General features: G+C 41.8%; 2 protein-coding genes across 6 annotated transcripts in view; one reads left to right on the top strand and one right to left on the bottom strand.

Annotated features, from left to right (window-relative positions):
• Positions 1 to 16,031, top strand: part of slc2a12 (solute carrier family 2 member 12) — a 133,649-nt gene extending 117,618 nt beyond the window's left edge. For 2 of the 3 annotated variants that reach the window (XM_038799386.1, XM_038799383.1), the window contains exon 7: positions 15,838 to 16,031. In XM_038799386.1, coding sequence (XP_038655314.1) covers positions 15,838 to 15,878 — 41 coding nt within the window. In that variant the 3' untranslated portion in view covers positions 15,879 to 16,031. Of the gene's footprint in view, positions 1 to 7,662; positions 7,739 to 15,837 lie in introns of those variants that run through there. The other variant, XM_038799384.1, reaches the window with a different exon arrangement.
• Positions 15,178 to 27,901, bottom strand: part of tbpl1 (TBP-like 1) — an 80,551-nt gene continuing 67,827 nt past the window's right edge. For all 3 annotated transcript variants that reach the window (XM_038799388.1, XM_038799389.1, XM_038799387.1), the window contains exons 7-9: positions 26,335 to 26,438; positions 25,951 to 26,045; positions 15,178 to 17,583 (exon numbers count right to left, since the gene is read on the bottom strand). In XM_038799388.1, coding sequence (XP_038655316.1) covers positions 17,504 to 17,583; positions 25,951 to 26,045; positions 26,335 to 26,438 — 279 coding nt within the window. In that variant the 3' untranslated portion in view covers positions 15,178 to 17,503. The remainder of the gene's footprint in view (positions 17,584 to 25,950; positions 26,046 to 26,334; positions 26,439 to 27,901) is intronic.

Raw genomic sequence — 27,901 nt, 5'->3', positions numbered from 1 at the left:
AACACCGTCAATCTAGGGAATTAAACGCTAAGTCATCTGAAGGGGTGCTAACATTATGCATGGGCCTAACATTGTTCTTAGGTGGGGGGTTTGGTTGTTGGTATCGTTGCTGGTTCGGGCTGTTTTGTCGGCAGTCGTGAGTGTAATGTCTATGTGGCCACAATTGTAACAACCTTGTGGTGCCTGTGCTCTGGGGTGCTGTCCCTCGTGTCTACCCTTGTTTATCCATGCTGGGTCCTGGCTAGTCCTAAGTGGGTGCATGTTTGCTTCTATCTCATCCTAATCTGCCTGCCGGTGTAGGGTTTGTTTCCATGCTCTAAAAAGTTGTTTCATCACCGAAACTTCATTGTGTGTGTGGTCTGCGGGGTCGTAGTTTACACAAGCCTTTTGACCTGCGTCTGTGGCATGCGAGACTAAGGTGCGGGACCATTTAGTGGTGTTCTCCTCATTTAGGTGTGCGTGGTTCAATTGTCTGTAGACTGCCGTGAAATGAATCCATAGACGACCAGCAAATGCGTCGGATGTTCTCCCTTCTTTTGCCTGCAGTGATTTAAACCCTCGACTGGATCTCCTTTGTTATACCCGATTGCATCTAAAATGGCTGTTTTCATTTCCTGTAGGGTTCCTCCTGCTACATTTTGGGGTTCAGGAAAAGCTGATCTTACGGACTGGCTAAGGCTCATAACTATTAGCTTTACTTCTTCTTCAGGCAGCAGGGTAGCATGGTGGTTAGCATAAATGCTTCACAGCTCCAGGGTCCCAGGTTCGATTCCCGGCTGGGTCACTGTCTGTGTGGAGTCTGCACGTCCTCCCCCTGTGTGCGTGGGTTTCCTCCGGGTGCTCCGGTTTCCTCCCACAGTCCAAAGATGTGCGGGTTAGGTGGATTGGCCATGCTAAATTGCCCGTAGTGTCCTAAAAAAAAAAGTAATGTTAATGGGGGGGGGGGGTGGTTGTTGGGTTACGGGTAAAGGGTGGATATGTGGGTTTGAGTAGGGTGATCATGGCTCGGCACAACATTAAGGGCCTGTTCTGTGCTGTACTGTTCTATGTTCTATGTTCTTTCTCATCTAGGCCGTACATAACTTTTTGTTGGCGCACCTCCTCAAAGAAGCTGTGTGGGTCTGCGGTGGGCTGGAATGGACTAATTTTCGTGCAAGCGTCTCTTAATTGGGTTATGGATAGTGGGGTGGTGTAAACGATATCAGGCTCATCCTGACCTGATGACTTGCGTTGTGTGGTAACCGGATTCATTGGGGTTGAATTGTGAGTGGGGGTGTGTGCTGCCTGTGCAGTCGGTGCTGCGGGTGCTTTTCCTTTTGGGACGTGCGAGGCTCGATTTTGATTTCCCGTGTTCTCTACGTATTTTGGGGCGCTTTCATTTAATTCTTGCCAATCAGGAGCATCTTCCTCATCTAAATCCTGCCCAAAAGTGTACCTGAAGCCATTCTGTACTGATAGTAGCGACTGTAACTTTTCTATCTTCTGTCAGCATTTAGCATGGTCAACGGTACTCTGCTTTTATTCCTTAATGGAGCTGTGGAGCGCTCTCAAAGCTGCTTTTAAATCTGCTCATTTGCTAGTTAACTGGGCGACCTGATGTTCTGTTTCCTCTCTTACCAGGACTGCGCGCTGTGTATCTTGGTAGGCTTTATCATACTGGGTCTGGAAGCTACTAAGGTGAACTAGACAAGATTGATGTGCGCATTTTACATTTCCTTATCCTTAGCTGCTAACTGTTCCCGGAGTTGCTCAATTATCTTCTCGCTTTCATTACTGTTTCACTCGTTCATTTCTTCCTTCTCAATTAACTGCCTACGGAGCATCTTCACAACCTCCTCTGTGCCTCGCAACTGTGCCAAACAGGACACTATTGCCATCGGCTTTCTGACTTTCCCGACACTTTCCTTGCGGACCTCGCTTAGGCTTGGATATCTATGGGCAATTGATGAAGGAAGAGGGCCTCTCTGGAGGAGATAAAGGGAACTGGTTTAAATAAATATGGGTAATATTCCCTGAAAATGGGAACTTTAATTAAATGTTTAAACACTTGAATAATGGGGATAGAATTTCAGGTTTCGTTCAAACTGGCTAGAACTGAAATCAGAAAATATTTCCTCAAATAAAGTGTTATGAGACTGTGGAACACAGTGCCCAGATCAGCAGAAATCCTCAGGTGTTTAAGAGAAATATGTACTTATTTGGGAGGCAAATACAAAAAAGACACAGAAAAGGGACAGGGAATTGAAATTGGTCACTGCGAACAAAAATGGTGGAACAAGCAAAATGGATCAAATAATCCACATTTACCTTGTGAAAGTTCAGTCCCTGACCAATATTGTCTCACCCACTTGCTTGAAGTGGATAACAAAGTTGCAGTCACTGGAGATGATCCCCATTATAGCCTTGGCAGAGACAGAGCACAACAGTTGAGAAGGCTGGTGCCTTGGTAATGCCATCCCTGGAGTGAGAGGCTCCTGGCAAGTCACCTTGCAGCAGATGGTTCAGCTCTACAACTACCTCCATTAAACTAGAGCCTACACCAACAGTTCTCCCTTTTGTTGCTATGTAGCTGTTTGAGAGTTTCTAGTGATGACAACTTGCATAGCATTTGCAAGATGCACTGCTAAATTGGGGATTTGTTCGTATTCTTACTGTTCCTTCTTTACACTTCGACTTGAAATCTTGGTATTGTACACCTTGAAAGGAATTTTCATACATTGCCTGATTAGAGTTCCTAACCCAATGTGATATATCTTTCTGTTCTTAACACCCAGTTTGAATGTAAAGATCAAGTATTGAGTGGGACCTGGGGGTAAAACCCAACATACCAAGAGCTGCACTATAATATGTCCTGATTTAAATATATAATGAACTTTTTGGAGATTCTGTGTGAAAGTAAACAAACACAACAGGAAACCATATACAAAAAGTGGTGTGATGCCTATCACAAGCAGGAAGTTCTTTCTCATGCTGTGCTGACTGGTAAATCTCAGTCATGGGTCAAAACGTTTACTCAATAAATAATTTTGTGCCGATGTGTATTGTCATATGTTGGGGGATCCATCGTTAGGTCAGAAATGGGGATGTTCGCTGATGATTGCACAATGTTCAGCGACTCCTCAGATACCAAAACAGTTCGTATCAATGTGAATCAAAAGCTGGACAATATCCAGGCTTGGGTTGATAAGACCATAAGACATAGGAGCAGAATTAGGCCATCGGCCAATCAACTCCAGTCAATCATGGCTAATATGTTTGTCATCCCCATTCTCTGCCTTCTCCCCACAACCCTTCATTCCCTGAGTAGCAAGTAACACCCACGCCACACAAGTGCCAAACAATAACCAACCCCAACAAAAGAGAACCTAACCATCTCTCCTTGACATTCGCTGACATTACCATTGTTGAATCCCAATCAACATCCTGAGGCTTATCAATGACCAGAAACTGAACTGGACTAGCCATATAAATACTGTGCCTCCAAGAGCAGGTCAGAGGGTGAAATTTCTGTGGAGAGTAACTCACCTCCTAATTGCCCAAAGCGTGTCCAGCATCTACAGGTGTGATGGAATACGCTCCCCTTGTCCACACGAGTCCACCATACTCATAAAGCTCACCACCATCCAGGATAAAGCTGCTTTTTTGGCAATCCTTCCATGCATTTAAACATTCACTCCCTCCGCCCCCAATGCACAGTGGCAGCAGTGTGTATCACTTATAAGATGTACTCCTTTGACAAAGTCTTCCAAACCCATTCAAAAGATCAGAATAGAGATTAAGAATAAAGATCAGAATATGCAGGAGTAATTTATCAGTCCCTTAACAGTAGTTGTACTGTTGGACAGAGCATTAAGCAAATCTTTGGAGCACGTAACAAAAGCAATGCAATAATCATGGGGGTTTTAATCTTCATATGGATTGGACGAATCAAATTGACAAATGTAGTCCTAGAAGATGAGTTTGTAGGATTCCATGGTTAAAGTTATTTTAGATCAGTAATGTGCAATAAGCAATTCCATAGTAAAAAAATTACTCTGGGAAAAAGTGATAACATAATGGAATTCAATATTAAGTTTGCGAGTCCAAAACAAGAATTTTGAATTTAAACAAATCTAATTACATAGGAATGAGGGGAGAGGTGGTTAATATTGATCGGGTAAATAAACTAAAAATATGGTGATAAATAGGCAGTGGCAAATATTCCTGAGAGGTGATCGCATTGAAGCGTACAGGATTCCGAAGGGCAGACAGAGGTCCCCTGCCTAAGGACACGAGAACATAGGGGTACAGGCTCAAGATAAGGGGTTGATCAAGTAATACTGAGATCAAGAGAAATTTCTTTCCACAGATGGTTGGAAATTTATGGAATTCCCTACTCCTTCCGTGCAGGATTGGACTGGAGAAAGGTACATTTTCTGCTCAGGCTGCCTTGCACCACATTAGCAGAGCTTCTTCAGTATTGGGATATGTAACCTTTCTTATCCTCTTCCTTGCTGGAGAAAATGCCTTTTTGTTGAACTGTTCCAAGACGTTTGCCTTGGGATTTACAATGGAGGACAAACTTGATGGTGGAACCTCCCACTCCAACACAATGTCCACTTTCTGCTTAATGCTCCAGTTTTCCACTTGTTACATCAACTTCATCTTCTCTCCGACCAACAACTTGCTCACAGGTTTAGGCATACTCGCAGGCTTTTCACATCCTTGCAGAAGGAGATATTGCTGTCAAATGATGACCATCCCAGCATGCCATGGTTTTGCACTTGGGTTGGCTAACTCCGCTCGGTTTGCTTGGCGCATGACAAGCTTGGACATGTTCATTCGGACTAATTAGGAGTTACCAGTGCTGAAATTTGGCATACCACAGGTATCGTTCTACCGGTGTTGCTATTCTGCCGGTGGTAATGGCTGACGACTTCAACATAAGCGGAATTTTGTGTCACCTGCGTTTGACTCACCACAATTTCTGCTAGGGTTCTCCCAATCTTCCACCTGAACAGCAATGGAAGATCAATGGAAACTGTCAAAACAGTGTAAACGACCCAGAATGTCCATCCATCTAAATCAGTTTTAAACTAAACAAAAAGAACTGAAGTCCGAAAATGAACTGAATATCTAATTATCATGCGTGGCTGGAACGTTTACATTTTTCTGAAAACCGACACATTAGGCAGGAACCCCAAGGCAAGACAGCAGTTGGAGGTCTGCTGGATACCTGGATCCAGCTGGGTCCCAGCCTGATGCTGAACCTCTGGAACAGAGTTACCTGTAGCTGATGGAGATGATAAGGACCAACCTGGATATTCAGAAGGAGAGGTCAGCATCACTCCAGCAGATCCATAGCCAATTGGAGGAGTCCCAGAGGCAATGGGCGCATGAGATGGCACCGGCAATGTGTGGCACCGAGGCCAACACTGCTAGCGTGGCGGCCGCAGCGGAGAGCCTGGTGCATGACATCGGCAGCATGAATGAAAATGTCCAACGCATCATGCAGTCGGTGACGGCCATGGCTGAGGGTCTCAGCAGTATGTCTGCCTCACTGGGGATGTCACCCAGTACCAGCCCCAGGGGAGTCCCACGGGGGGCAGTGAAGACCATGGACAGGGTAAGAAGTTGGCTGCCTCCACCTCAGATGTGTGTCCTGGGGACACAGAGCATCACTGAGGGCACCGGGGGAGGGTGAATTGGTTAGGTAAGGGGCCGGTGGTTGGGGAAGGGCAGCACTATTTGGAAATGGGGCATTGAACAGCACATGAAACAACTTTTTGCACAGACATTATAATGCTTCTGTCACTTTCTTCCGCAATGCAGGCTGACCCCCGATCCTTTGCTTGTCTCTCCAGTCAACAACCCCCCCATTCCCATGACACCCGGCCACCCTCCAGCGTGGACATGTCCCAGGAGCTGTGTCCCATCCCCTGGTAGTTCGGATGTTGGCTGCTGCGTGTGTGGTGTTGACTCCCACAGCGTCCAGGCAAAGTGTGATCGGAATGCTAGGCAATGGCTCCCACATACTCCCAATGGCCCGCCTACCCATGGGACCCCACTTGGCATGTGCTAACTGCTCACTTAACCACGACTACCAATTCCCTATCAACGATAGCCTTCAGCCCCGCAGCCAGAAGCCTCAACAGTCAGTGGGAGTTATGGGTGATCAGTGGGGCAGGGGCAGGGTTTGTCCCCAGAATGGGGTGGGATCCACGGTGGTGCCGCGAACGATTGCTCCCCTAGTTTCCCCTCCAGAGCCTCCCTCCCATGGCGGCCCATCCCTGCAGGGGTCCTCCACAACAAGCACTTGAGTGGCAAGCCCAGTGCCCCCCCCACCCCCACCCACCCCACAGTCGTCTCTTTGCCTGTGAGCATAGATTGCTATCCCCTCCTCGGCTCCCCACAGAAGCTCTTCTGCCAGGTTCATGTTTGTCAAAAGGAGTACTGATCTGTGCCAGGGTGACCACTTCCTGGGGAGGCCGGTGAATGACAGGTGGCCGTTGGATGACGGGTTACTCTAGTTAATTGCATGGAAGTGGGCCTTAAGTGGTGATAATTGGTTTCTCGGCAGGATTCCGAATTCGCCTCGGGGCGCGGGCTGGTTACATCGGAAACCGCTATTCACCGGCCTCGTTACACTGGAGTGCGAGTGTAACGAGGCTGGAGAATCATGCCCAAGGAGTTGATAGGAATGTGGTGGAGTCCAAACGGCAGCGTTGCCTGCCCATTACCAGGGTTTTGGGCATCTGCTCTGTGCTGGAGAGGAACTTGCAGTGGGAGGGGAGGATCCTGTTGTTGTGGCTCACCAATAACATAGGTAGGACAAGGAAAGAGATTCTGCTAAGAGTATGAGCAACAAGGGGCTACATTAAATAGCAGTACCTTAAAGTTAAGAAATAATCTCTGGATTACTACCCGAGCCATGAGAAAATTGGAGTAGGGTTAAGAAGATTAGAGAGTTTAAAAATTTTTTTTAGATTACCCAATTATTTTTTCCAATTAAGGGGCAATTTAGCGTGGCCAATCCACCTACTCTGCACATTTTTGGGTTGTGGGGGCGAAACCCACGCAGACATGGGGAGAACGTGCAAACTCCACACGGACAGTGACCCAGTGCCGGGATCGAACCTGGGACCTCAGCGCCGTGAGGCGGTTGTGCTAACCACTAGGCCACCGTGCTGCCCTCGAAGATTAGAGAGTTAACTGCTTGGCTCAAAGATGGATATGTGAGAAACAGATGTGGTAAATTAAAGAGAGGACAAGGTAGCAATAAGGAAATTAATAATCTGAGTGTGGAAGGGACAGAGTGTATAAATGTAAGAGTGCACCAGAAGATAAGGCTGGAGGTTGTAAAAATAATAAAGGCAAAATTAAAGGCACTCTATCTGAATGCACACAGCATTTGTAACAAAATAGATTAATTGCCGGCACAAATGGAAATAAATATGTATGATGAGAGACATAGCTGTAGGTTGACCAAGGCTGGGAACTGAATGTTCCAAGGGCAAACAGGAAAATTAGGTGGTAATAAAGGATAGCATCATCCGCAGATCAGTGAGAGTGGATCTTAGATCAGAAGAGCAAGTCAGCCAGACTTGAAATGTTAGCTCCCTTCTCTCTCCACAGATGCTGTCAGACCTGCTGAGATTGTCCAGTATTTTGTTTTTGTTTCAGAATCCAGCATCCGCAGTCATTTGCTTTCATATTTATGAGAAGTTAATGATGGCATTAGGTTAAAAGCAGAGGCGTATAAAATTGCCACAAAACGTAGTCAGCCGGAGGATTGAAAGCATTTTGGAATTCAGTAAAGGAGAACCAGGAAACTGATAAAGAATGAGAAAAGAGAGTAAACAGACGACATGCAAAAACAAACAGTAAAACATCTATAGGTATGTAAAAAGGAAAAAAAATAGCAAAGACCAATGTGCATCCAGTACAGGCAGAGATGTGCAAATTTATAATGGGAATTAAGGTAATGGCAGTGAAACAACAGTACTTGGCGTCTGTTTGTACTGAGGAAGATACAAAACACCTGTCGGGAACACTAGCAAACTAAGGGATTAATAAGAATGAGGAACTGAAAAAAATCTTGTTAGTAAAAATAGTATTAGAGAAATTTACGGTACTGCAAATTGATCAAGCCCCTGGATCTGATGATCCACATCCCCGTGTTGAAAGAGTGGCTGTAGAGAAAGTGTTATGTTGGTGGTCACCTTCCATATTCTATAGCTTCTGGAGAGGTTTGTGCAAATTGGAAGGCAGGAAATGCAAGTATAACCCCATTGGTTAAGAAAAAAAGCAAGAGATCGAGAATTGACAGAAAGCAATTGGAAAACATGGACCATTCTCAGGTTGGCACACTGACACCAAGATTGGTGGCATAGTGGACAGTGAAGGTGATCTAGGATTGCAACGGGACCTTGATCAATTGGGCCAGTGAATGGCAGGTGAAGTTTAATTTAGATAAATATGAGGTGATGCATTCTGGTAGATCGAATTGGGGCAGGACCTACTCAGTTAATGTTAAGGAGTTGGGGAGAGTGATAGAACAATGAGATATAGTACAGGTTCATAGCTCATTGAAAGTAGAGTCACCGGTAAGCAGGGTGGTGAAGAAGGTATTCGGCATGCTTGGTTTCATTGGTCAGAACATTGAATACAGGAGTTGGGATGTATTGTTGACTTGTACAAGACAATAGTAAGGCCACACTTGGAATACTGGTCACCCTATCATAGAAAGGATATTATTAAACTAGAAAGAATGCAGAAAAGATTTAGTAGGATGCTTACCAGGACTTAATGGTTTGAGTTATGAGGAGAGGCTGGATCATAGGAGACTTTGGGTGATCTTAGAGGTCTATAAAATAATGAAGGGTATAGATAAGGTACATAGTCAACATCTTTTCCCAAAGGCAGGGGAGTCTAAAACTAGAGGGCATAGGTTTATGGTGAGGGATACAAAAGGGTCCAGAGGAGCAATTTTTTCCACAGAGGGTGGTGTCTGGAATGAGATGCCAGAGACAGTAGTAGAGGCAGGTACAATTTTGTCTTTTAAAAAGCATTTAGACAGTTATATGGGCAAGATGGGTATTGAGGGATATGAGCCAAATGAGTCTCCTATGCTCCAGCCTCTCCTCATAACTCAAACCATTAAGTCCTGGTAAGCATCCTACTAAATCTTTTCTGCATTCTTTCTAGTTTAATATCCTTTCTATGATAGGACTTGGGACTAGCGTAGAACCGAAGGGCCTGTTTCAATGCTGTAAACCTCCATGACTCTGACATAGGAACATCAAAAATAGGAGCAAGAGTAGGTCATTTAGCACATCAAGCCTGCTCCACCACTCCTGTGATCATGGCTACTCCTCTTTCTCCCTATGCCCCATAGTGACATGGCCTCCAGAGAATGCCACAATTTCACCACCCTCTGAGTGGAGAAATCTCTCATCTCAATCCTAAATGGCATACCCGTATCCTGAAACTGGGCCCCCTTACATTAGACCACCCCTCAGTTGGAGGAAACATCCCTCCATCCAGTTGGTCCAGCCCTGTCAGAATGTTATGTTTCAGTGAGATTCCCTTTCATTTTTCTAAATTCTTGAGAAAACAGGCCTAGTCAGCCCAATCTCCTCCTAGGACTAGGACGCAGTCTGATGAACCTTCGCTGCACTTCCTCTGTAAAGTATATCCTAATTAGGTAAGGATACAAAACTGCACACAATACTCTAGGTGTGTTCCCTCCAAGGCCCTGTACAGCTGTACTAAGACATCTTTGCGCCTGTACTCAAATCCTCTTGCCATGAAGGCCAACATACCATTTGCCTTCCTAGCCCAACCTTCATCCCCAAATGAAGAACCTTTCTCAGCATGTTTCACGCTAGCTGCCAGAGAATTGGCCAGCCAGCGTGAAATCACCGTCAGGGTTCGATTGCATCCAGCAGCTCACATCATGGTCACCTCCAGGCCCACTGATCACACATGCGCAACCGATGCGGGATTCAGATCCAGTATCCTGTTAAAACATCCTTATAGACTACCATTTTCCCTACTACTGACATTGTTAACAGGTCTTTAATTCCCCATTTTCTCTCTCCCTCATTTTTGAAATAGGATTACATTTGTCACCCTCCAACAGCTGAGATTGTTCCAGAATCTGTAGTATTTCGGAAGATGGCAACCAATGCATCCACTATTTCCATGATTAGCTTATTTTTAAAAAAAATTTAAGAGTACCTAATTATCTTTTCCAAGGGGCAATTTAGCATGGCCAATTCACCTAACCTGCACATCTTTGGGTTGTGGGGGCGAAACCCACGCAGACACGGGGAGAATGTGCAAACTCCACATGGACAGTGACCCAGGGCCGGGATTTGAACCCGGGTCCTCAGCACCGTAGGCAGCAATGCTAACCACCATGATTACCTAATGGTACACTGGGATGTAGATTATCCCTTCAGATCTATTGACTTTCAGTCCTATCAATTTCTCCAGCGTTTGTTTTTACTAAAATTGCCTTCAATTCCTCCTTCTTACTTGACCATTGGTTCCTTAGCATTTCTGGAAAGTTATTTGTGCCTCCTCTGTGATGGTAGAACTAAAGTAGTTTTTAAAATTTCTCTGGCATTTCCTTGTTCTCCATTGCAAATTCTCCTGTTTTGGATTGTAAGAGATCTTCACTAAAAAAACACACTTAGAAACTTTAACAGTCCGCTTTTATGTTCCTTGCAAGTTTACTCTGATAATCTATTTCCCCCCTCTTGATCAATCTCTTGGTCTCCATTGCTGAGTTCTAAACTGCTCCTAAGCCTCAGATTTGCCACCTTTTCTAGCAACTTTATGTGACTCCTGTTTGGATATAACGCTGTCCCTAATTTCTTTCGTTAGCTAGTTTGGCCGCTTTTCCTGTTTTTTGCACCAGAAAGGAATGTATAACTGTTACAATGCATACATTTATTCCTTAAATATTAGCCAACTTCCAGTAGTTTTCCCCTTTGTTGCTTCTTATCTCCACCCATGCAGATTCTGCATCTAGATTTTTTGAGCCAATATCCTTTCTCATTATTGCACTTCCTTTACTAGTGGAGTATCACAAAGATCAGTGCTTGGGACCCAGCCACTCTCAATTTCCTAGTTTGTTGATGACTCAAAACTAGGTGGGGATGCAAGTTATGAGGAGGATGCAAAGGGGCTTCAAAGGGATTTAGACAGACTGAATAGGCAAGGAGTATGGATAGCATCCTTTGTAAACAGGATCAAGTCAAGCATGGTGTGTTGCTTACCTGGTGCCAGCATGAGGGATATCTCTAACTGGCTTGAAAGGATTTTGGAGGGAGGGGGAGGATCCTGTTGTTGTGGTCCACCCTGGGACCAACAACATAAGCCAGAGGACCTGTTTAGGGATGATCAGGAATTAGGAACAAAATTAAAGGGTTATAATCTCTGGATTATTATCCGAGCCACATGCAAATTGGCAGAGAGATAAGAAAATCAGGAAAGTAAACACGTGGCTAAATGACTGGTACGGGAAAGAGGGGTTCCATTTTGTGCAGCACTGGTATCAGTATTGGGCCAGAAAGGAGCTGTACCGTTGGGACAGGGTCCACCCGAACTGGTCTGTGATCAGTGTCCTAGTGGAAAAGCTAAATAAAGTGGTAAAAAGGACTTTAAATTAGTAAATTTGGGAGGGGGGGTGCGGCTGGGAGGGAGGTGGAGGCCACTGGGGAATTCAATATAGTTTCAAATACAAGTCACAAGTGACAGGTCAGAGTAAAGAAAGTCAGAAGTCCTACTGCGGCACAGCAGGTAGTGACAAAACTATAAGTAGTATATTAATTAAACCAGAAAATAGAATAAATGGGTAAAGCTTCATTGTTGAGGGACAGCTCAGAGTGCATGGCGCACAAATGCACAGAATAAGGAATAAATTAAATGAGCTGCAGGCACAAATTCAAATTGAAGATAAGATTTTGTTGCCTAAATGGAGACATAGCTGCATGATGGTCAGGCCTGGGAACCTAAAGAGACCAGATTATAAAGTTTACAGGATGGACAAGAGAAATGGCGGGAGTGGGGGGCAGTACCCTAACTGGTTAGAAATTGAACAGAATCAATTCATTGGTGGGAGAGGATATAATGAGGGGAAGCATTCTGTGGGGACCTTGTGGGTGGAACTGAGAAACAGTAAAGGATCTAAAACTGCAACAGGTGTTGTGTATAGACCTCCTGCGCCGGTAGCAGCTCTTAAGTGCTAGACTGTATGAATGCAGAACTTAGGTAAGTGTGTTGCAAAGCCAAAATAGTATTAATGGGGGATTTTAACTTCAACATAGATTGGGAGAGGCAGCAGCTCAAAAACTACACCTGCAGCTCCATTCTGAATGACATGGTCGTTTAAAATTTCTAGCCTTCTGGAAATAGAAATTTTGCAATCTTTAACTTCAGGAATTTAAGGGTGTGTATTCTTTAATTCACCCTAATCAATACCATGGGAGAGGGCGGCATGGTGGCACAGTGATTAGCACTGCTGCCTACAGCACGGAGGACCCGGGTTCGATCCCAGCCCTGGGTCACTGTCTATGTGAAGTTTGCATGTTCTCCCCTTGTCTATGTGGGTTTCACCCCCACAACCCAAAGATGTGCAGTGTAGGTGGATTGGCCACGTTAAATTGCCCCTTGATTGTAAAAAAAATAAAAATTGGGTACTCTAAATGTATTTAAAAATAAATTATCATGGGAGACCAACTGTTTTCCAAATTTTGCCAAAAATCATTGACTTGCATAGAATTATTTGTCTACAAAACCTTACTTCTCGGTGCAATTTCTGTCACACTCCCATCAACTTTTCCCATTACATTTATTCTCATTACAAAATATTGATTCTGCACATCCTTCTTGGACTTCTATACCTTCAATTGAAGGTTTTATGGTCTTGATTTCCCATTTGCAAAATCAGAAAATGGTCTGTATGTAAATATATATTAAAGATATCAAGGGATATGGGGATAGTGCAGATTGAGGTCGACCAACTTGTTGAATGGTAGAGCAGTGCTGAATGGCCTTCTCCTGCTCCTAAAGAATAGAAAGGAGATATGTGCCAAAATGTAGCACTGTGAAGGAAATACATGAATAGGTAGAATTCACAAGTATTTCAGGTATTATAAGTGACCACACATTCATGTATAGCCATTTTTACCCAGAAGCCTCACAACATTTACATGGGCAGCTCTAGCTGACAGTTTTGGTTTCAACAGGTATGAAACAGACATTGTCTGTGCCACACAAAGTAACACCAGGGCCTTTCAAGTTTGCTTCATACTAAGGAAAGATGAGGAAAAGCTCTAGTTATTTTAAGTCATTTTCAAAGGAACTTTAAAAGCTTTTATGGTATTGTCTCTCCTTCAGGAGACAATGAGAACTAACCGCTGCAAATTAGAAAAACAGACTTCACAAAATCTATTTCTCCATTTAAAAAAATCACTTCTATAAAAGAACAATTGGGAGGTAAACAGGGAAGATGTTAAGCACATATTTAAGAATTTTTGAATAATAGCACATCTAAAAGGAAGTAATCAAAGAGGCAACACCCATTGCTACTAAACAGTGATGCAAACTGGTTTAGAACTTCTAACTGTTCGTTTCCTTTCAGAAGATGAGGAATGTTGTAGAAGGGTACTGGGAGCACCCTCTCAATGTTTCTCCAGTTGTCAAGCGGTTGGATATGGTACAGCAGACAGCTTTTGAATCCAACTGCCAGCAACTGATTCACTCAGGGATTTGGGTAAAACATTACTTTGAATAGGATTGGGTATTCTGAATTGATACTAGCAGTGGTGCTGTATTTTTAAAGTTTTATTAGATTTCTTACAACTAAGACTATATTTTATCTTTTAGTCATTAATGTTGTGATGTGCTTACCCACTTTAAGGTGTATTACCTGTTAAATAAGTCTGTAATAAATTTGTAATTAAGTTGGTAAAGTATTATGTCTCTTGCGGTCTTCTGCATGCAGTTTAAGAACCCAGCTTTCTAGTATTTTCTGAAAGTGAGAAGATACAATTTTTGAGGAGACCCCCCCCCCAGACCCTTATACCTGGGTAATTATAACTTGGCAACAAATTATTTAACTGGCTATCTGGGAAAATCGATTATCACTTCATAATCGCTTTCCTTAGGGAAGTCGTGGTTCACTTTCTCACACAAGTGCCTGTGTGAAGTTGCAGCCTTGACCTCAGGTGAGGGTGAATGTTGACGGTGTGCTCTTGATCTGGGGTAGTCTATATTTGGGGCTAGAGTTCTAATTCATTTCAGCATTCCCTTTCAAAATAATCACCTTATTTTCAAAGTATTGAAGCAAATCCCAGCAGCTTTTAGGGATAACACAGTAATGTTAAATCCACTAACAAGGAAATTTGATTCATTTACAATGATCGAGAATTGTAACTAGGACAATGATATTGGAATCAATTTCTGCTTCTAGCAGCCTTTTGGCTAAGGTGAGCGTGAGGTCAGGTGTGATGCCTGGATCTGGTATGTCTCTCTTGTGGGGCCCATGAATTGGATTCAATTTGAATTGGTTTTTGGAGCAGGCAAGGAGCTGGTTTAGGGGTTTGCCCCTGTCCACACTCTGAGCTCTGGCTTTGTAACTCTGATAAAAGTAATCAAAAAAAAACTAATTTTAGAAGAGGCCTATGAATTTCTTTGGTCCACCAGTATTACCGAACTCACCTTGACCTTGCTTTTCGTACATAGACTCCAATGTCACAATCATGCACACCAGGAAAAGCAAATGTTCACCATTTCCATTGAAACTGAAGTCTTGTAGATAATAAGGCATCACACTTTCGCGGTGGTCCATTATCGCTCACAAAATAAGGTTACAATATTTTCAGAGCAGTATTGCAATATTCTTACCAGTACATGCCACAAACCCCTGATAAACAATGAGTGTTCTATCTGCAGGCCAGTCAGAATACACACAAAGTCTGCAGCTTACAATGCTAATTGTATTTTCCCAATTCCAAATCATTCCCCATGGCTTTGTCTGGTTCAGCCTTGAGCGAACACATGTTTACTCATTGAAACATGCATTCACGGACGCTCCAGGATTTCCATCTTCAACACTCAAGTGTTCACACGTCAAGCTAACAAGGTGACTTTGTTATTGAAATCTTTAAAGCAATCCAAAACACATTTTTCTTCAAATGAGTAGATTTTGAAGTTTTTTTCCTGAATTTACAGTTTACATATCAAAGTTACATATTTTCTATGAAAAAGTATACCATCTTAACCACATCTCATCAACACAAACATTTAGCCTTTGCAATACATAATTGTCCTTTCCAACTCAAATTCAACAGCAGATGCAATTTCCAAGGTTAGGGTATAAAAGCAATACAATATTCCAACTGCTGCCAATTGGAATGAAGACATAACATCTAAGCAACAATGTTGACATATTTTGAAGTAGACTATTTACATGACAGATGCACTCTGTCGCTCAACATAACCCTTTGATACTGAGAAAGCCTTGCTACATCAAATAAGCAACTATTATATACTCAGGACTACATTTATTGTGAGAATATTGTAAATCAATATTTTACAGTGCATACATCTACCTACTACAACTTTGCTGAGGATTGGAAATGTACAAAAATAAACATACATAACAGAAAATATGCTATTCAAAAGTGCTATCCAGTACTCAAAGGATTATGTTTTATGTGAATTTTAATGTTAATTTAGATGATGTAATGTCCAATTGAAAATTTTTGTTTGTGAATTACCTTACAACCGCAATGATAAAGTAAATTCTTGTTTGAAATTCAACAGTATTCTTGTATCAAACAGATGCCACTTGTAATGCTCATGAGGATGGACGCTCAACCTGAGGAATAAACATTCAGCTTGGAAAAGTGGAGTGAATCGAGAACATGTTCACTGCCAGAGTGCAGTGTGATTTTTATAGCACAAAGTCAAAAGTTTTAAACTCTTAGTAATTTGCAGAATTGAAATCTTGTTTTCATTATAAATCAAAAATATTTGATGGAATACCGGCAACATTATAAGTTTATTATGCAGAGCAACGATGGTCAAACTGTAACAATTGATTTTTTAAAATATTGGTAATGGTTGAAGGGCAATAGAAGTTTCTTTTAAAATAAGTAGTAATCAATAGTCTGCTTTTTTAATAGGTACATTAAAGAACTTCAAATCAAGGTTGCGGATCATAAAACACTTTTTCAAGTCAGTATTTATTAAAACATAGACAAAGTAAATCTGGGTTCAGAGAAGAAATCTCACTGGTGATGGGTAGTCACCGCCATTCTTTCTGGAGTATGAAATATTCATACCTCAAGAGTTTAACCGATCAAAGTTTGTAGCAAGCACAAATGAAAAAAACACTGGAACTCACCAACATTAGTGAGATTCTCTTTATTGTGAGGGTGTGAGGCTCCTGGTAGAAGTTTAAATTCACGTTCTGCAGCATTATGGGCTATACGATTCTAGTCCCATGAAAGTTATTTTCAAATACAGAAAAAGTTTCCTAAGATACTGCTTTAGAATAATTAATGCAATACTTGTTACTATGTTTTGATACATTTCCAATGGTTGATATGATAAATGGTATGCATCACAGCATGTAACTATTTTAATAAACTTCACACTGCCTTTTTTGATCTATTAGTTGATGCCGTATATGAAGTTTCTTGTCTTAGCTAATCAATTTTAAAAATCAACAAGCAACCATGCAAATATTTAAACAGTTTTCAATACCCTACATTGTGTAAAAGGCTTGATGCACTAGATTTTTTAATTAATAGGATGTGATTTGACTCCAACTTTTAGGAACCCTCCATTTTACATCAACTCTCAAAATCATTTTTAAAATGAACTTCTTAGTCCATATCTACCTGAAATTTTTAATCACTACTAAATGGGAATTTAACTTCAACTACTATTACTTGTGAGGGACCTGTTAGTTAAAACTGCTTTCCCAAATAATGTTTTGGATTTACTAAGGCTAAATTACGCTATTTAAAAATTTTGAAAGAAATTGTGACTGATGGCAGGGTTCTTGTTTAAAATTAAATACACATCTATTAATTTCATTTAAACACTAACCGAAATGGACAGTGATATTGGTGGCATCTTTGGTTTCCATATACAGCATAAATTTCTTTTTTAAAAAGACCTCACAATAAAACACAAAGCTCAACCAGAAAAAATGGTTCAACTTTAAATGTAGTGCACATTTTATAACCTTGTTCCCCTTACTGCACAGACTAAGAGAGCTCTCCCAAGAAAAACAGCAGCATCATGTCATGTAAACAGTTCACAATAAAACAATATTAACATCCCAATATGAATACATTTGCATTGTGTTCATACATTTTTATAAGCATCTCACAGTCTCTCATTTACTGTATGTCCATTCCTGGAATTATTATATGGTCAAATTTGCCTGTGTAGTCATCCATTCAATAATCAAAGGATGGTCCCAGAATAGGAATGGTTATTTGATCATCTTTCGGGACTCAAAGATTAATGGATAAGTTTGCTCCACTGCAGTGGCAACACACTGTATACTGGGTGCTGAGGTACAGAAAGAAAAAGGCATATTATAAATCATACTTTTTATAAGTAATTCTACAGTGCAAAGTTAACATTTTGAATAGTTTGCTCTTAATCTAGCCAGAAATATAACAGAATCATAGAATCCCTAAAGTGCAGAACGAGGCCATTCGGCCTGTCTGGTCTACACCAACCCTCCAAAAGACGACCCTACCTTGGCCCACTCCCCCGCCTTATCCCCTAACTCTACCTAGCCTTTGGACACTAAGGGGAACTTTAGCATGGCCAATCCACCCGACCTGCACACCTTTGTGACTGTGGGAGGAAAACAGAGCACCCAGTGGAAACCCACGCAGACTCAGGGAGAATGTGCAAACTCCACACAGATAGTCGTTCAAGGCCAGAATCAAATCCCTTGCATTGTGAGGTAGCAAAGATAACCACTGTGCCACCTTGCCACCTGCAAGAGCCTTTATGAGTTTAGAAAGAGGGAGAGAAGCTAATGTTTACATTGATCCCTTGAAGCAGAGACAGGAGAAATCATCATAAATGAGGAAATAGTAGACAAATACTTGTGTTTTCATCAGAAGGCACAAGTTTCATACCAGAAATAATAGATGGTAACCTTGAAGTAAAAAGTGAGTAAATTAAGGAAATTAGTATCAGAGAAAAAGTATTGGAGAAATTTAAGGGGCTTAAATCTGACAACTCCCTGGGACCCGATGGCCGACACCCTGGAGTTCTAAAAGAGATTGCTGCAGGGATAGCGGCTGCGCTAGCTATAATTTTCCAAAATTATTTAGACTCCATTAGATTGGAAGTTAGCAAATGTGACACTGCTTTTCAAGAAAGTAGGGAGAGAAAATAGGGCACTACAAGCCAGTTAGCCGAACATCAGTTATTCGTAAAATGCTGGAATCCGTTATTAAGAAAGTATTAGAATGCAAATAGAAAAGCATAATATGATTAGTAAAATCATGTTGACCTATGCTAAAAAGAAATTCTGTTTGTCAAATGTATGAGAGTTTTTTTAAGGATATAATGAGTAGGGTCGATAAAGAGGAAACCAGGAATGTAATATACTGGATTTCCAAAAGGCATTCCACTGGATGCCACACCAAAGCAAAAGCGACAAGATAAGAACTCATGGAGATGGGTGTAATATTTTAGCATGGACAGGAGGTTCATTAATCAATAGAAAGCATAGAGTGGGCATTAACAGGGCTTTTCCCAAGTTGGCAGGCAGCAAATAGTGGAATGCCACAAGAATCAGTGCTTGGGCATCAGCTTTATACAAACTATGTTAATGACTTAAGAGTAATGAAATGAAATGAAATGAAATGAAAATCGCTTATATTGTCACAAGGAGGCTTCAAATGAAGTTACTGTGAAAAGCCCCTAGTCGCCACATTCCGGCTCCTGTTCGGGGAGGCTGGTACGGAAATTGAACCGTGCTGCTGGCCTGCTTTTGTCTGCTTTAAAAGCCAGCTCTTTAGCCCTGTGCGTATCAAACTTTGCTGATGATAGTGCAGGAGGCGAAAGAGGCCGGTGTCCTGGCCTTTGCGTCCCTAGTAGCCCGTCGAAGGATTCTGTTACAATGGAAGGATGCAAGGCCCCCAAGCGTGGAGACCTGGATCAGTGACATGGCGGGATTTATAAAATTGGAAAAGGTCAAATTTGCCCTGAGAGGATCAATACAAGGGTTCTATAAACGATGGCAGCCTTTTCTGAACTTCCTGGCTCAGAGATAGGTAACTGGGTCAATAGCAGCAGCAACCCGGGGGGGGGGGCATTATTGTAGTGTTTATTCTGTAACTTTATAGTGTGTTAATTTGCGTTGTTGTTAAAATGCTGGGTTGTTCATGGGGATGGGGCGAATGTATATGATTGTTAATATTATTGTTATTTTCGGTATTTTACTAAGGTGCGTTATTGTTGTATAAAATCAAAATTTCTCAATAAAAATTATTTAAAAAAAAAAAAACTTTGCTGATGATACCGAGCTAGATGGGAAGGACACAGAGACTGCAAAGAGATATGGATAGGTTAAGCAAGTGTGCAACAGGATGGCAGAGAATTATAATGTAAGTGTGAAGTTATTCACTTTGGTCTACATATACTAAAGCAGTACATTTTTGAAAGTTGTGTGAAACATGCAAGTGCTGATGTTCAGAGAGATTGGGTGTGCTTGTACAAGAAACACAAAGTTAGCATGTAGGTGTAACAAGCAATTGGGAAGGTAAACAGCATATTGGGCTTTATTGCAAGGGGACCAGAGTACAAGAATAAATAAGTCTCGTTAGACCACATCAGGCATACTGTGTAATTTTGGTCTCCACGTTTCAGAAAGGATAGAACAGAACACAGAACATACAGTGCAGAAGGAGGCCATTCGGCCCATCAAGTCTGCATCAACCCACTTAAGCCCTCACTTCCACCCTATCCCCGTAACCTTCATGGCCAATCCACCTAATCTGCACATCTTTGGACTGTAGGAGGAAACCCACGCAGACACGGGAAGAATGTGCAGACTCCGCACAGTGACCCAGCGGGGAATCAAACTTGGGACCCTGGCGCTGTGAGTCCACAGTGCTATCCACTTGTACTACCTTGCTGCCCCAAAAGATTCACATTGGAGGTTGTGCAGCAACGGTTCACTAAATTGGTCCCAGGGATGAGGGGGTTGTCCTATGTTGAGAGGGTAAGTAAATTGGGCTCATATTGTATGGTATTTACAAGAATGGTGGCTGGTTTAGTACAGTGGGTTAAATCGCTGGCTTTTAAAGCAGACCAAGGCAGGACAGCAGCACGGTTCAATTCCCGCACCAGCCTCCCCGAACATGCGCCGGAATGTAGCGACTAGGGGCTTTTCACAGTAACTTCATTGAAACCTACTCGTGACAATAAGCGATTTTCATTTTTCAGAATGAAGGGCAATAAGATGTAGGAGCAGGACACTATTCAGCCAATCGAGTCTGCTGCAACATTCAATGAGATCACGACTGATCTGATAATCCTCAACTCCACTTATCTCTATAACTCTTGGTCCCTTTACTGATTAAATATTTGTCCATCTCAGCATTGAATATACTCAATGACTCAGCCTCTATAGCCCTCTACAGTGAAGATTGCCACAGATTTACTACCCTCAGAAGAAATTCTTCCTCCTCTCTGTTTTAAATGGGTGACCCCTAACTCTGAGATTATGCTCCCTGGTCATAGATTTTCCCACAAGGGGGAACAGCCACATTGCGCTCCTCATTGATGCACCCAAAATTCTGAAGGGGCTTCATAGGGTAGATGCTGAGAAATTGTTTCTGATGGTCGAGGAATTTAAAACTTGGGGCGAGAGACAGTCTTGGGAAAAGGGGTCTATCATTTAGGACTGAGATGAGGAGAAGTTACTTCACTCAAATTCTTGGAATTCTCTATCCCAAAGGTTTGTGGATGCTTCATCGTTGAATATGTTTAAGGCTGGGATGGTGAGAGTTTTAGTGTCTCAGGTAATTAAGGGAGTATGGGGAACGGGCGAGAAAATGGATTTGAATCCCAAGGTCAGCCAAGATCGTACTTGAGGAAGTCAGATGGACCATATGTTCCTAGTTCTTGCAGATGGGACCATGGTCTACAGGGTGGATGAGCAAACTGTCCATGACACCATGGTGCAGGAGGTAATTTAAATGAGGGGAGTGAAAGGAATGCCGGAGTCATAGGAAGCAGTAGTCAAAGCATAAAAACAGTTCTGAAGATTGTGTTGCCTGGCCAGTGCTATGTTTAAGGACATCATTGTGTGGCTCGTGAAAAACCTGGAATGAGAGGAAGAGGATCCAGCTGTGATCCGTCCAGGAACCAACATACACACAACTAGAAAATAAGTTTTGCTGAAAGAGGTTGAGGAAGTAATGTTGAAATTAAAGAGCAGAATCTCATAGGTAATAATCTCTGCATTGTTAATTGAGCCATATGTAATTTGCTAGGGTCAAACAGATAATGTGTGGTAGGGAGTGGTGTGGGAGGCAGAGATTTCAATTCATGGGGTACTAGCATCAATACCAGGGGCGAGGGAGCTGTTCTGTTGGGGTAGGCACACTCACATGAGCTGGAATTGGGGGTGGCATGTGGCACAGTGGTTAGCACTGGGACTACGGTGCTGAGTACCCTGGTTCGAATCCCGGCCCTGGGTTACTGCCCGTGTGGAGTTTGCACCTTCTCCCCATGTCTGCGTGGGTTTCACCTCCACAACCCAAAGATGTGCAGGTTAGGTGGATTGGTCATGCTTAATTGCCCCTTAATTGGAAAAACAATTATTGGGTCCTCTAAATTTATAAAATAAAAAGAAGAAAGAAAAATGAGCTGGGATCACTGCCCTTGCAAACTAGGGCGGTAGATTAAACTTTAAATTGGTTAGGAGGTGCGGGTGGAAGAGAGAGGGGATCCAGGAAAGGATAAATTCAAAATAAATGCTGAATCTGTTAAGCAGAGTAGTGATTTGGTTAAAAAGAAACAAAGTGGATCAACGAGGGTATGGAAAATGAAGGCTTGGCAAAGGTATTGTGAGGATTAGAGACTTGAGTAACATCAGGACAAAATGGGGGTATGTGAAGGCTAGAAACATTTTATTTGATTGTGTGCAACATATAGAGGAATTATACAGAAATTAATGGATTTGATCTAAAAGCCATTATTTTTTCTTTATTCTTTCATGGGATGTGGACATCACTGGCAAGGCAAGCATTTGTTGCCCACCCTAATTCCCTTAAATTGCTAGGCAATTTCAGAAGGTAATTAAGAGTCAACCACATTACTGTGGGTCTGGAGCTGCATGTAGGCCAGACCATGGAAGATTTCCCCCCATGAAGAACATTAGTGAACCAGATGGGCTTTGACAACAATCAGTGATGGTTGTTCATGATTAACATTTCGGAAACTAGCTTTATATTCCAGATTCATCATAATTAATTTAAATCCGCCAGTTACCATTACCAGAGCATTAACTTGGGCCTCTGGATTACCATCCCGGTGACATTACCACTACTCTACCATGTCCCCACATTATGGAGATGTGGTTGCAGAGTGATCAAGTTTGGAAATTAAAATATTCCAGGATACCTTTCTTCTTTTTTAGAAAAGGGAGGGAGAAATGGAAAAGGAAAAGGCGTTTTCCTGATGATAAAGACAGAAGAGAGAAAGGACCTTAGCTTGTATGCATTCCATGAATTCATGCTCCTAAGAAATTGCAACTTAGAATCAGTTTGAGTGGAGCCAAGAAAAAAAAAGGGGAAGAAAATAATGGTGGGAGTAGTTGTAATGTCAGACAGAGTATAAATTGGGAAATTTGAGATATATGTTACAAGGATAATAGAGTAATCATGTAGCATTTTAATCTTCATATAAACCGGGCAAACTAAATTTACAATAATGGTATGGAGCATGATTCATGGAATGCATTCAAGATTATTTTCTAAATAAGTGTCAGAAACTAACGAAGGAATAGACTATTTTAGATCTAGCATTGTGCACCATAAGGTTAATTAATAACTTTGTAATAAGGAAGCCTCTGGGAAACAGCAATCATTGTCAAAACTTGAATAGCCAGGCAATGAAGGATAAAACATTGAAGTCATGTCTTTATGCACTTACTAGCTTTTATTTGCAGATACACATTACGTACATTGGGCGGAATTATCTGGGGGGGGGGGGGGAGAAGAGAGAAGAGGGGGGTCTCCGATGGGGCCTGTTCCGCGATTGATCGGGGCCCACCGATAGGCGGGCCAGCCTCTTGCCCCCCCTGGGCCTATTTTCTTACGCGCCAGCCCCTGAACGCCCGTGCCATGTTGTGTCGGGGCCGGAGCGTTGAGGGAGGCCACCGTGCATGCACGGGTTGGCGCCACTGCGCATGTCCTCGTTGACGCCGGTGCAACTGCACATGCGTGGATCCCGCGGCGCACTGTTCACGCCGGGATGGGAGGTTGGAGCGGCATGAACCGCTCCAGCGCCATACTGCCCCCCTGTAGGGGCAAGAATCAGTACTCCCAGCGGCCTGTTCACGTCGCGAGGTCATTTCCGACGGCGTGGACACTCTGCCGCTGAATGGGAGAAGTCTGCCCTACAACTTAGATGAGAGGTGCTAAATTGTCCCTTAACTAAAAAAAGAAAAAAAGTTGTGCATTGGTATGGGCCTCAGACAACTTAAATGAGAGGATACAATGCAATGTATTCAAGTGAGGAGGATGCAAAGAGGCTGCAAAAGGATTTAGACAGATTGTGAGTGGGTAAGAACATGAGAGATGGAATTGTAATGTGGAGAAATGTAAGGTTATCTACTGTGGTAGGAAAAATGGAAAAGCAGAACATTTTAAAATAATGTGAGGGGGGAAACGCTGGTGTTCACAGAGGCCAGGGTACCTTAAATATGAATCACAGCAAGTTAACAGGCAGATACAGCAAGCAATGAGGAACGCAAATGTTATTGTTATATTTATTATAAAGGAATTAGCTTACAAGTGTAAAGACGTCTTACTGCAATTATAAAGAACCTTGGTGAGAATAGAGAAGTAGTGTGTACAGATATGTTCTCTTTACCTAAGAAGGATGTGCTTTGCTTAGAAGAAGTGCAATGAAGACTCACCAAACGAATGTCTGGTATGAGTGGATTGCTCTTTGAGGAATGATCGAGTAGACTAAGCCTATAGTCTCTAGAGGTTAGAAGAATGAAGGATGATCAAGTGGCTTGACAGGGTGGATAATGAGAGGATGCTTCCCTGGCGAGAGGCCACAGTCTCAGAATAGAACAATCTAGGACTGAGATGAGGAGAAATTTCTTCAAAGGGTTGTGAACCTTTTTAATAGTCAATCTCAGAGAAATGTTGATGGTCAATTGTTGAACATATTCAAGTCAGAGAACAGAGATTTTCAAGTACGAAAGGAATCGAAATGCAAGTAGCATGGGTGGAGCTGAGATAGAAGATCAACTATGATCTTAGTGAATGGCAGAACAGGCTCAAGCAGCGTCATGGCCTACCCCTGCTTCAATCTCATGTTCTAACTCAGTTTTAAAATCACGACTGCCCACACCAATTTCAACAATGAAAAATGAAAATCGCTTATTGTCACGAGTAGGCTTCATATGAAGTTACTGTGAAAAGCCCCTAGTCACCACATTCCGGCGCCTGTTCAGGGAGGATGTTACGGGAATCGAACCGTGCTGCTGGCCTGCTTTCAAAGTCAGCGATTTAGCCCTGTGCTAAACAGCCCCTAAGAATAGAACTATGCTCCATACATGCATTTGGCTTTGCTCTAACAGTAAATTTACAAACCCATTATCCAGTACAGTGAAAAAACACTTTAGAACATCAATGCCAAATATGGCCAAGTCAACAAAACTACTAGCTGAAATTACAATATGCCAACCAAGTGTCTTATTGCCAACTTAATTAATCCAGTCTACTCTGTGATTCAGATGCTGTTTCAGAATCTGATTTTTATAATCTTTTCTCTATTCAAAACACATATCATCCTCCTCATTACTGAAAAAATAATTGCAATACTTCACTTGAGTATTTGCTATCCACTGGTGTATTTTGTGTTGATGAAAAATTATTAGCACAATAATGATACAAGGTCAAGCAGGTGTTCAATTCAAACTTTTGTTTTCATCCTGCTTTGTTGCAGTGATACTTTTTAAAAGCCATTTATAAAAATCACTTGTTAAGCAAACTGCCACGAAAAGTAAGTCTATGCTGATGAATGCGAGCATTTAGTACTCAAAAATGGTAGGAAATTAAATTGCGAGTCATAAAGAGGTTAACAGTAGAACAGAAAAACAGAACACTGAATTAATAATGAATCCTTATGTAGCTTCTCAGCAACTATATTTTTTTCTCAATGGTATCCAGAACATCTGGATAATACTGCTTTGGTGATCAATTTCGCTAAAGTAATGAGTTGATTTTATTTAATATAACGTAACTAGCTATTAAATACTATTCTCATAACAGTTAACAATTTCTTTGACAACTGCAAATTGTCATCTTTTTCAAGTTAATATTTTAGGAATATCTCTGACCTGAAGCAATGAATTTGTTGTGGGAGGGAATAATGAAAATTCTGAAAATGTACGTTAAGCAATTTAATAGTACTGCACAATTGATGGTGAACAGCAGACCAAGAACTATGCAGATATTTTGGAGAAAATACTTAATGTGAGGAAGAAATTGTGCACAGTGGCATAATGATCTCATGCAATGGAAATGCTTAAAAAGGTGGACACATTTTTACACACTTAAAATACTTATTTTTTTACAAAGCTTATGAAATGTGGAGGAACCTAAAATGAAGAAGCTAGTGGCTACAGTAGCTGATTTTAACTTCCGAGGTTTGCAAGCACACCTGTTATTGTTATACTTCCTGTGGAAAAAATTTGAAGCGTAGCCTTCAATGCTTTAACTCTATAAGACGCTGCAGGATGGAGTTCTGGCTCATAGCTGCAAGAGAAAAACACTGAATTTCAGTGACCGCATAAAATAACAACACAAAATCTTAGAGATTGTTTACAAAAAAGCAATACGCAAGAGAGAAAGAAGATAAACACTTCAAATGCTGCAAATCTGAAATAAAAACAAATTCTGGAAGTACATAGGTCCATCAACATCTGAGAAGAAACAAGGTGAGCTTGTATTTGGGGTAGAGATCTTTCATTTCTCTGGTCTTTACTCAGATGCTGCTGGACAATGCTGCCACCATATTATTAATCACCAACTTCTGAGTACATACCTTGCAATTGGCCGATTTCGTTTAGTGAATTCTGGTAGCCTAATTTCAAATGGCATAGTGCATACAGCCAGAACGTTGACAACTTTATAGCCAGCAAATTTTACCTTCAGAATGAAGAGAGAAGGGTTTTTAAAAAAATGATCTAACGTAGTTCTATTAATATTTAAACATCCGCCTGTATTAAATTTATAGTTGGCAGTGAAAATATTGAAATACAAATACATTTGGAATGTGTGATCATTTGGACAATAGCTTCCCCTCTTTGGCACTGAGATACTATCCAGCACATGCTGACAACATAAAAGACTCCGCTCCACTGACTGTAATAACCCTATACATGTTTGTAGCAATCTGAAGCTCACTCTTAGAGGCAGGCAAATGAATAACACAAACCATCTTTAATTAAACAGTAATCGACACTGAATTGTCAAACCCACAGAGAAACAGATTTTTAAAATTAAAAGAAGCAAAATGATAATCTTTTCAGTCACTCAATATTATTCGCATTAGAGGTAAAATAGATAATTAACTGGAACATCTTTTGCAAATTTTAAGGAATAATGTGGAAAACAGCCAAGGGTAATCCACTTTGAGAAAGTGAAATATTACTTATTTATGGGACTAAGGTTACTTTTGTTTTCTTATAAATTCGAAAGAACGCAGTTGGTCGTATCAACTATTTTAGAATGCGGAAATCCTGCCATTTCTGCAGAGCAGCTTCAGAAAGACCATCTCACACCACTGCATTTGACACTGCATGGAGTATGGCTAAGATCATGGTCAAATCCGGTTCAAAAAATGTTCAGTACTGTAATCCTCTTGAATTTCTTGCATACTTTATAATCACACAAAGCTGGTTAAAATGTTTTGTGTGGGAAACCTCCAGCGAGTCTGGTAGTAATCAAGACTTACCACACCATTAAAAATTAACTTCAGTCAGAGGTCAACAGCACTGAAAAGGTCCTTCAGCCCATCCCGTCTGCGCCGGTCAAAAACAACCACCTAACTATTCAAATCCCATTTTCCAGCACTTGGCCTTGTATGCCCTGGCATTGCAAGTGCACTTCTAAATACTTTTTTAAATGCTATGAGGGTCATTGCCTCCAAGACCCTTTCAGGCAGAGTTCCACCCTTTTCGGGTGAAAGGTTTTTCCTTACAGCCTCTCTAAACCACCTACCCTTTAACTTAAATCTATGACTCCTAGTCATAGATTCCTCCTCCAAGGAGAAACAATTCTTCCTGTCTACTCTCTGTCCCTCATAATTTTATACATCTCAATCATATCCCCCCTTAGTCTCCTCTGCTTCAAGGAAAACAACCCCAATCAATCCAATCTCTCTTGGTACAGCGAAAACTCTCCAGCCCAGGCAACATCCTGGTAATCTCCTCTGCACCCTTTCCGGGCCATATGTGGACTGGTCCATATTTAAGAACTCAGCGACCAACTTAAATGAGCATGCCACCACCGTCACAGACTTCATCAGCAAACAGCAAATGTGTGGACAACTGCGTGCCAAAGAAAGCAGTACGTTCCCTAAGCGGAAACCATGGCTCAATCGCGAGATT

The sequence above is a fragment of the Scyliorhinus canicula genome, chromosome 6 (genome assembly GCF_902713615.1).
Source record: "Scyliorhinus canicula chromosome 6, sScyCan1.1, whole genome shotgun sequence".
Lineage (NCBI taxonomy): Eukaryota > Metazoa > Chordata > Chondrichthyes > Carcharhiniformes > Scyliorhinidae > Scyliorhinus > Scyliorhinus canicula.
Note: the sequence above shows the minus strand (reverse complement) of the source record. Positions and strands in the feature narration are given on the sequence as shown.